Source organism: Macrobrachium nipponense, chromosome 21 (assembly GCF_015104395.2).
Source record: "Macrobrachium nipponense isolate FS-2020 chromosome 21, ASM1510439v2, whole genome shotgun sequence".
In the NCBI taxonomy this organism is placed as follows: domain Eukaryota; kingdom Metazoa; phylum Arthropoda; class Malacostraca; order Decapoda; family Palaemonidae; genus Macrobrachium; species Macrobrachium nipponense.
The window spans coordinates 2,944,377-2,954,376 of NC_087212.1; the positions used below are offsets into that span (position 1 = coordinate 2,944,377).

At 37.3% G+C, this 10,000-nt stretch overlaps 1 protein-coding gene across 1 annotated transcript in view; it reads left to right on the top strand.

Annotated features, from left to right (window-relative positions):
* LOC135197650 (uncharacterized PE-PGRS family protein PE_PGRS54-like) overlaps positions 1-10,000 on the top strand; it is a 19,741-nt gene that overhangs the window by 7,990 nt on the left and 1,751 nt on the right. Inside the window, exon 6 of the mRNA XM_064224667.1 lies at positions 8,254-10,000. This exon is cut by the window's right edge and continues 1,200 nt beyond it. Coding sequence (XP_064080737.1) covers positions 8,254-10,000 — 1,747 coding nt within the window. The remainder of the gene's footprint in view (positions 1-8,253) is intronic.

The window sequence follows — 10,000 nt, forward strand, 5'->3', positions numbered from 1 at the left end:
CCATAAAAAAAATTACGGCTCTAACTTAATAGAAATAATATAAAAATTAAATGAATTCACTTCTGTATTTCATTTTGTCAGGTACTGAAATAATCTTCTGACAATGACACGACTAACTTAACATCATTGAAATGTAACTAAATTTATCAATAAACATTATAGCTCCAACTTACTAAAAAGAACGTAAAAAGTAACTCAGTTTTATCATATATCCAAAGAGTGAAGGTGCAAACAGCTAGCAAATAACAATATAACACAATTAGGGGTTTCTTGTTCCAAAAAGTAACCACTCCAGGTAGTCACAAATTGCTGATATTGCCCATAATGAAAAATATCTACTACTGAATTCTCCTGGAAAGAATAAATAAACTATATCAGTGCATACTACTCGTTTTCTTTACATCTATGCATGCATTATATGAAGTGTGATTAGGAATCACATGAAAAATGACTAACACTTTTCAAGTCTTAAAGAAAACTGTTTAAATTTTTTTTTTTTTACAAAACGAACGGAAATTAATGAGTAGGATCTTCATAAAATATATGTACCATCCGGTCGAAGTACTGTAACACATGGATATTCCTGAATCTACTTTGTAAACTCCTTATTTTAGAGGGAAGTGGATTCATGCAGCTTTCTGCTTTTACTTCATAATCAAGAACTGCAAAGAAAGCCTTTAACATAAGTATTTAAGAATCTATTTAGGAATCTACCAGTTTTTAGCACTTTCAATCTTATGTCACATAAACTACGCAAATTACTGTTGTCCTTTCTACCTCCTTTGATGAGATGGTCATACCCCACTGAAGGAGTGGACAAAGGGACATACATTAAAGTCTCGTACAGTAACTAGATACGGCCGACTCTTCATCAGGAGTTCGAGCACAGTTTATGTCTGCGTTCACACCGCGCGAATCGAATCGATTTAATTCACGAAGAGTCAGCACGATTCATGATTCTTCTTGAATCGTCACGCTCATTTCAACGTCCCCGTTGACACCAAGCGAATCGGCATGATTTGAATTGACTCGATTCGCTTGGTGTTAAACACTGCAGCCTTAGTCTGCTTGGCATGTTACTTTTGCTTCTGATTTCACACTTGGTAATTTAGCACTCTTCTTCTTCTTCTTCTTCTTCTTCTTCTTCTTCTTCTTCTTCTTTTCTTTTTTTACCTTCTTCTTCTTCTTCTTCTTCTTCTTCTTCTTCTTCTTCTTCTTCTTCTTATTTCTCCGCATCTTTTCCCACTTTTATGATATTCAGAATAAACTATACGCATAAAAATACAACCCAACTTACATAATAACTTTTATTCTCTCTTGGTGTCAATGTCAATGTAAGATAGCGTTCATTCAAAACAATTATCTTCAACTTTAAGGCCGCATTACTCCCAACCAAATCCACTCTGCTATTATGCAATTACCAACACACAATTTAGTTACTGCATCTCATGCCTCAGCATTCTTGCTGTCATTGCACAAATTGGTTTAAGATTATGAATGAAATTACCAATATTTCTTGATGTGTTTATAATTCACAGCATTGGAGTAGGTCTTAAGGTCCTCACTTATTCTTGCTTTGAAATTCATTCCTATCATTCTACGAAACCAGGTTTCTTAAGAAATGCATTTCGACCAGAAGTCTTGCTTCTTGGTGATGACTGTTTCTGTTCAGTGATGAATATTTCCGGTTGAACCAAAAGGTCATGTGTATCTATTAACGCTGGAGGAGTCTCTCAGTCTATACTATATATTTCTGAAGGCTAACGATATCTAGCGGATTATCGAAGACTTACAAAAAATGCCAACAATACGTCTTTTAGTTACCATAATAGCAATATGACACTCAAAAGTGTTTATTAATACGTTTTCCTGAACCATTATACTGGAGAAGGGCAGCATCTATTTAAAAATACACTAAATTACCGAAAAAATGTCGACAGACTTTCATCTTTAAAAATTTACTTTTAGTAAAGAGTCAGATCCAATAATAAATATATAAAAAAAACAAGTAAAAATCGAGTTTTCTGTACATCTTATAATGAAGGCCACAGAAAATAGATATATCCTTCGGTGGTTCTGGTATAATGCTGTATGAGCCACGGCCCATGAAACTCTCACCACGGGCCCTGTGGTGGCCTGGCCTATATAGTCGCCAGACGCACGATTATGGCTAACCTTGACCTTAAATAAAACAAAAACTACTCAGGCTAGAGGGCTGCAATTTGGTGGGCTTGATGATTGGAGGATGGGTGATCAACATACCAATTTGCAACCCTCCAGCCTCAGTGGTTTCTAAGATCTGAGGGCGGAGAGAAAAAGTGTTCTTTTACAGAAAAGTAAACAGATTCTTTTACACGAAAAATAAGCCCGTCAATTTTAATCAGATAATTGGGAAATACAGCATATCACTAACACGAGACTTCAGGAGAACGTGACTTACATATTATTAATTCTACTGACGTTCCAATGAAATTTCCTGAAGTCAGTGAAAGAGAAATAACTGATAGATCACTTCAGCAGTATACGTCATATATAATGTGTGTGTGTGTGAGTGTATCTCGATGGCTCAATGGTCAAAGTCACTATCCACTGTTGTCTCTCAACCAGGCAACAGTTCGACTCCTGCCGGTGACGAAGCGCTCATCCTTTTTGATTCCCCTTGGCTTCAAGTTACTCCAGAGACACATTGGACTGGACATTAAACGATATTTGTAGCTTGATATCTGTGAATATAAATAAAAAATTCACCGTGTGTGTAACGAAAACATATGTGCTGTGTAAGTTTGTCACTAATTTGATGCAGGTAATTTTATGATTTCAAATGTTAATCCACAAATAACATAATATAGAATGCATGATACATATATAAATAACGGTAGTTCAATTAAAAATCAGTCTTGAAAAATTATATTCCACATTACGTTTAATTCCTCGGATAACGTTACGCCACTTTCAAGGTCCATGATTCGCGCGTAAAAAAATTAAACAAATAAATAAATATATAAATAAAACGCTACTCTTGCACGAAGATGACACCAGGTTTTAGCAGCTTTCCGCGATTTTATATTTAGATAATGAGGCCGTTTTCTTACTGAAGCAGAACCGAGAAACAGAGCGATTCTGTAATTAAACGGTGTGCGACTTCAAAATGTCATTCAATGTCGCATGAAAAATTGCCATTAATAAACAAATTATATCGGACTGTATTTGCTGTTCATCAAGTAATTAGAAATTCATTATGTTATGATCAACGCGAACATCGTCGATAATTAGACTGTCAAACGCAGCTACAGTAAGTAAAACAAAAAAATGTCCTGAACAGTGTTGGGGAAACGATATAACCGTCTTTTCCTGAAATGTGTAAATAAAACAGAGGATGAACCCTATTCATACGGAGCAACCCCACCTCAGGGGCCATAGACTTGAAATTCAACCTTCCAAAGAATACGATAAGATTAAATGCCAACAGCGTCTGGTGTTCCCGGGCGGTCACCCATCAAAGTACTGATCAGACCCAACGTTGGTTATGTTGCTTAAAACTTAACTGATCGGATGGAATGGAATGGAATGTGGAATCGAGGCTTGAAGCCAAGCACAGGCTGAAATCCAAAGGATTATTCAACGCTATAATTAATTTGATTTGAAATGCATGTCAGTGAATTTATGAATGAATGAATATAATAATTAATTATTCTAAAACTACGATATAAACGTAGCTGATCGGACTGGACGAAGAAGAAGAATATTTTAGTTTAACCAGACCAAGTCGATTAACAGCTCTCCCAGTGCTGGCCCGAAGTATTAGATATATTTACGTGGCTAGGAACCAACTATACTCTGTTTTTTTCAATCTGTCAACCCGCCTGTGGTGTGTGCGTATGGTAACACTGTGTCCCTGGCTTTAGATAATTACATTCAGTTTACACTCAACAATAATAATAATATCCTATTTCGAATATTAACGGTGTAATTCGCATACAGTAAATTATTAGAACACTTTTCAGTTGCAAATGTACACCCAGATATCCTTTTATTTACATAAAACTTACACATAGCGTAAATATTTAAAGCCCGGGACGCAGTGTTACCATGCGAAGACACCACAGGCGGATGGACAGATGGAAAAAAACAGAGTATAGTTACCTAGCAACGGGACCTACTACAGTTCATTGTGGGCTCCGAACCACATTGTATCGAGACATTAATTTCTAATCACCAGAAACAAATTCCTCTGACTCCACGTTGGCAGAACGTAGAATCGAACTCGGGACTACCGAATCAGTAGGCGAGCACGTAAACCACTCATCCTACGAGGAACAAATTCCTCTGACTCCACGTTGGCAGAGCGGGGAATCGAACTCACGACTACCGAATCAGTTGGCGAGCACGTAAACCACTCATCCTACGAGGAACAAATTCCTCTGACTCCACGTTGGCAGAACGTAGAATCGAACTCGGGACTACCGAATCAGTAGGTGAGCACGTAAACCACTCATCCTACGAGGAACAAATTCATCTGACTCCACGTTGGCAGAACGTACAATCGAACTCGGGCCTACCGAATTAGTAGGCGAGCACGTAAACCACTCATCCTACGAGGAACAAATTCCTCTGACTCCACGTTGGCAGAGAGGGGAATCGAACTCAGGACTACCGAATCAGTAGGCGAGCACGTAAACCACTCATCCTACGAGGAACTGTTGACAAACGAAACTAAATCATATGTAATAATAGACAAAGTCGGCACGATAGTTTTCTTTTACAGAAAACTGTAACAAGACTCTTAAAAGTACAAATGGTTAATCAGTCATGTTTCCAGACAAAATACTTTTTACGCATCATATCATTCCATCTTGACAATTATAAGCATAGTAATCGAGTCATCTTCTCCATGCAAAGTATCTCCATTAAGTGTTGCATAATCTCAAAAAATCATTTTTTTATGCACCACGGCCTTTGGGCGTAGTTCATTAGGAACCCGGCTAATTACTTAAGTCACTTTTCACGTTCAATACCTCCGACAGTCAAGGTCTCTTTCTTCGCTAAATTTCTCGTTTCAAATCAACAAGCACCGGTATTTTTCCTTTGTGATTTGTGAAAAACACTGTAATCAGCTGGTTCTTTCAAAAACCTGAGTTACGGAAAGTCTCACGAGAAATGTTTACAGAAGCCGCTGTAAACATTTAGAAAATGCTGCCATGCATAATTCAAACATTTAAATGACAAGATTTGCAATGATGGCAAAATTTCAAATATTTGTCTTTTATATTTCTCTCTCTAATTCCCATTTGTTTTCCACCGGATTCTTCTCTCTCTCTCTCTCTCTCTCTCTCTCTCTCTCTCTTCTCTCTTTAAATGAAAGAGGCAAAATTTCAATTTGCCTTTTATATTTCTCTCTCTAATTCCCATTTGTCTTCCACAGCATTCCTCTCTCTCTCTCTCTCTCTCTCTCTCTCTCTCTCTCTCTCTCTCTCTCTCTCTCTTGAAAGAGGCAAAATTTCAATGATTTGTATTTTATATTTCTCTCTCTAATTCCCATTTGTTTTCCACTACGTTCTCCTCTCTCTCTCTCTCTCTCTCTCTCGTCTCTCTACTCTCTCTCTCATCTCCTCTCTCTCTCTCTATATATCTATATAATATATATATATATATATATATATATATAATATATAATTATATATATATATATATTTATTTATTTGATTTATTTATTTCACGCCACCACATCAGAAAAAATGAATCTCAACCAAGGTCTAGCTTAAACAACCCATCCAGGCCATTCTACCTACCAAAGAACGATACAACTACTGTAAATTAAAAAAAATAAAACTTCAAAACGAAACCCTATTTCTTCCCTGGTAAATGCAAAAGCAATGCGAAATCGCAAAACCTTGCCAAAAATCTCATTTTACGGGTCACTTGATTTGACAATCCCGCCCGGGTTTGGGGAGTTAAATACCGGCTTATGCTCAGGTGAGTAGCCACTACCTGAGCTTATACCTTTTGTTTACCTTTAAATGCGTTCACCTGACCTGTCAGGCTTTCCTGTCAGTTGCCTTCTTCGGTTTCTTGCGCTTAGCTGAACTTTAAATATATTTTTTTTATATAAATCAGATCATATACTTCCGATGTTGGAAGGTATACTATACAGTTAAAACAAGTTTTGTTCTTTGTATAGAATGCAGTTAAAATATTTTTTACAATCTAGTTAAAATAACCTTTTTTTTTTCTTTGTAGAGTTTACAGTTAAAATAAGCTTTTTTTTGTAGACTACTGTTAAAATAAGCGTTTTTTCGTTTTTATGCGCGCCTACATAAATTGCATATCTGCCTACATTACATAAATTGCATATCTGCACACATAAATTGCTTATATGTGTACACAGAATACATATCTACCTACATAAATTATATATCTGCCTACATAAATCACAAAAATGACCAAAATATTATCGTACATTCAGAAACTAAATGTTATCCCTACTATTTGGATACTTTTATGGGAAAACTCAAAAATTATTTATTGAAGATATCTTTCACTGGAATAACAATTCTAGAAGGATATGGACTACTCGAGCACATAGTATACTATTTCATGAGCCATTATAACTATTGATCATTTAAATTTTTCGCTACCAGTACAATTTCTGAGTGGGTGTCCTGAGAATGAATGAATGTGAGAGAAAATACAATCGGGTGTACTTACACGTCTACTAATCAAGGGACAAAAGTAACATGCTTGTATATATACACGCAAGGTTGGTGATTTTTTTTTTATATTTTCTAAATTTAAAAAGATCAGTGATTTTATTTGATTTTTTTTTATATATTTGTTTTTTTATTTATTTGGATTTTTTTATTTGTTAGATGTTTTTTCAATCCTTTTTCCTCAAAATGTATTTTATGACAGAATTATTATTGATTCACCTTTTGGATTTCCAGTTCTGGCCTAAAGTATGTACTAGTATTTTTTTTTATGTCAAAATAAATAGATGCAGCACAGTTATGCTTAAGTTTTTATTAACCTCCAAACCATATCTTTCAATTTGTTTGCTTTGAAATTAGAATTTAAAAAATAAATAAAAAAAATCATAATTTTTTAAAATGAAAAAATCAATGATTTAATCACTTTGATTTAATCATTGCCAACCATGTTTACACGAGTGTAAAAAATTTAATTCCAGTAATTATATGTAAACACACAAAACAGGATCAATACAAATACGGGGTGCTTTACAGTGCCATATATCTAAATCATACGATGTGTTTGTATGTAAATACGAACACTTCTGACTAGGGATACTCATAACAAAAATCTTCCAAAAGGTCACGTCAACTATGGAATAATTTCATTCAATGTAAAGACAAGAGATGTTGCTAAGGTTGACGGTTGAATCAATGAAGTCTGCGATGTAACGGTCGAAGACACATCAAGAAGAAATTTGGCAGGAAAATATATCGGCGACAGCAAGGTCACCAATCACCGTTTAATCTTAATTTGAATAATAATTAGTTTCAAATGAGGTCAAGAGAGAAAATAAGTTGAGAAGTGGAAAAAAATGAAGGTCATTGTAAAAGATTATGAGAATTGGGGATGGGAGAGTGTGGGGGGGGGGGGTGTTACGTGGGAAGTGGGGGTGGAGAAGCGTTGTTGTAGACTGATATAAAAGCACTGGCTATTGACTGGCTCGTAGCAATTATTTCGACACCTTCCTCCGACAATGACGATCCCGGTGAGCCATCGTATCAATAAGTAGTTTAAAATCTTCATTTTTTATATAAATCTGTAAACTCACGTCTCGAGCTTACTACTACTTTAAGTAACAAAGTAACAAGCGTTGCTATTCTTATTTCGTTACTTTATATGTTAAATGTTTCTAAAAATATTCTTAATATACAATTCTTCATTCAAAAATAGCATTGGTCTCACGCGAATGCAGAATAGCTATATTCTCTACCCCTAGTTCTACTACCTACTGAATTGTAGACATTATTGCTTTAAGACTATGTGATTTTATATATATATATATATAGATATATATTATAATATATATATTATCTACTATATATATATATATATACTATATATATATATATAATTCAAATAAAACTGATAAGTCATTAGGCTCCTGGCATAATGAAATATATATCTAAATAATGACAGTGTTATACAGTTACTATAGCAATAACTCATTTGACTGTCTAAATTTATGAAAGAATCATCTTATTTATTTAATACAACATGTCTTTACAGAAAGTGGTGCTGTGTATATACTATTGGCATCGGTGGTGACAACTTCCCAAAATGTCATCCCTAGTCCTGGAGGGTCATATCTTCCTCCAAAGATTGATGGACCTTCATCTCCAACTGGCCAGTTGGGAGGATCAACCTCTGGGATACTAGGGACATCATCTACTGGTTTTGTAGGTTCCACAGGTAGTGGTCTGCAAGGGTTGCCAAACGCTGGTCTTGGAGGCTCCCTTGGAGGTACTCAAAGTGGAACACTAGGAGCGTCTCAAACTAGTGGATTTAGTGGCTCAATTGGAACTGGTGGAGGAACACTAACTGGAGCCACCTTCGGGACAAAACCAACTGGTGGCTCTCAACCAAGTGGATCCCTTGGAGGCTATGGAGGTTCAACTAACGTAGGTTTGGGTGGTTCCTTTGGAGCAGGTCTGACAGGGTCCTCACTCTCTGGTTTTGGTTCTTCGGTGGGGCCTCAAAGTGGAACTCCTGGAGGATCTCAAACTAGCAGTTATAGCAGTTCGACAGGAAATATTGGTGGTGCTTCAACTGGAGGTAATTTTGGAACAAGGCCAACTGGTAATTTTCTGGGAGGCGGTAGTGGATCCCACCTAAGTGGCTCACTGACGGGAGGATATGGAGGATCTAATGTAGGTTCAGGAGCTTCTTCAAGTGGTGGTCTTGTTGGATCACTGTCTGGTCTTGGTGGTTCTGCAGGTTCTACAAGTGGATTCGTAGGAGGATATCAGGCTGGGGGTTACGGAGGAGCGTCCACTGGAATCACTGGAGGATCTTCGACGGGAAATATCTTTGGAACAAAACCAAGTGGTACTGATAACTCTCGCCCAAGTGGATCAACAGTTGGAGGCTATGGAGGTTCAGCTACTGTAAGTCAAGGAGCTCTTTCAGGAAGTGGTCTTACAGGACCTTTAACCTCTAGTTCCAGTGGCTTTGTAGCTGGTGGTAGTGTGGGTTTGCAAAGTGGATCCACTGGAGGTTCCCAGATTGCTGGATATAGTGGTCCTACTCAAACTGTTGGTGGATCATCACTAGGAGGATATGGCAGCGCCACTAATGCAGGAGGCGCTACTGGTGGATTATCATCAGGCAGCACTGGTTTTCAAATAGGAGGCATCGGAGGATCTCAAGCTGGTGGATACAGTGGCTCAACAGGAACATCTGGAAATCTCTTTGGAACAAAACCCAGTGGTGGATCTCGTCCTAATGTAGGAGGCACTAATGGTGGACTATCTGCAGGAAGTATTGAAGGCTCTCAAGCTGGTGGATATGGTGGCTCAACTGGAGCAACTGGAAATCCTTTTGGAACAAGACCCAGTGGTTCCTCTAATGTAAATACTAGTGGAACTCGTCCCAACGGATCATCACCAGCAGGATATGTCAGTTCGTCTAATTTAGGTTCAACTTCTACTGATGGTGGTTCTACTTATGGTGCTACAGGGTCACTCAATGGAAACTTTGGAGGCACCCAGACTGGTGGATATGATAGCTCATCAACTGGAGGTTTTGGAACAAGGCCAAGTAGTTCAACTTCTGGAAATGTTGGTGGATCTCACCAAGGCTTAGGTAATTCCCTAGGAGGTGGTTTTGGAGGATCTTCAAACTTTGGTTCAAGTGATTCCATTACTGGGAACTCTTATGGTTCTCAGGGCGGAAATGTTTGGGGCTCCGGGGGCAAAGGATCTCCAACTGGAAGTTACAGTGGTTTAAAACCTAGTTCAGCTGTAGGAAACACTGG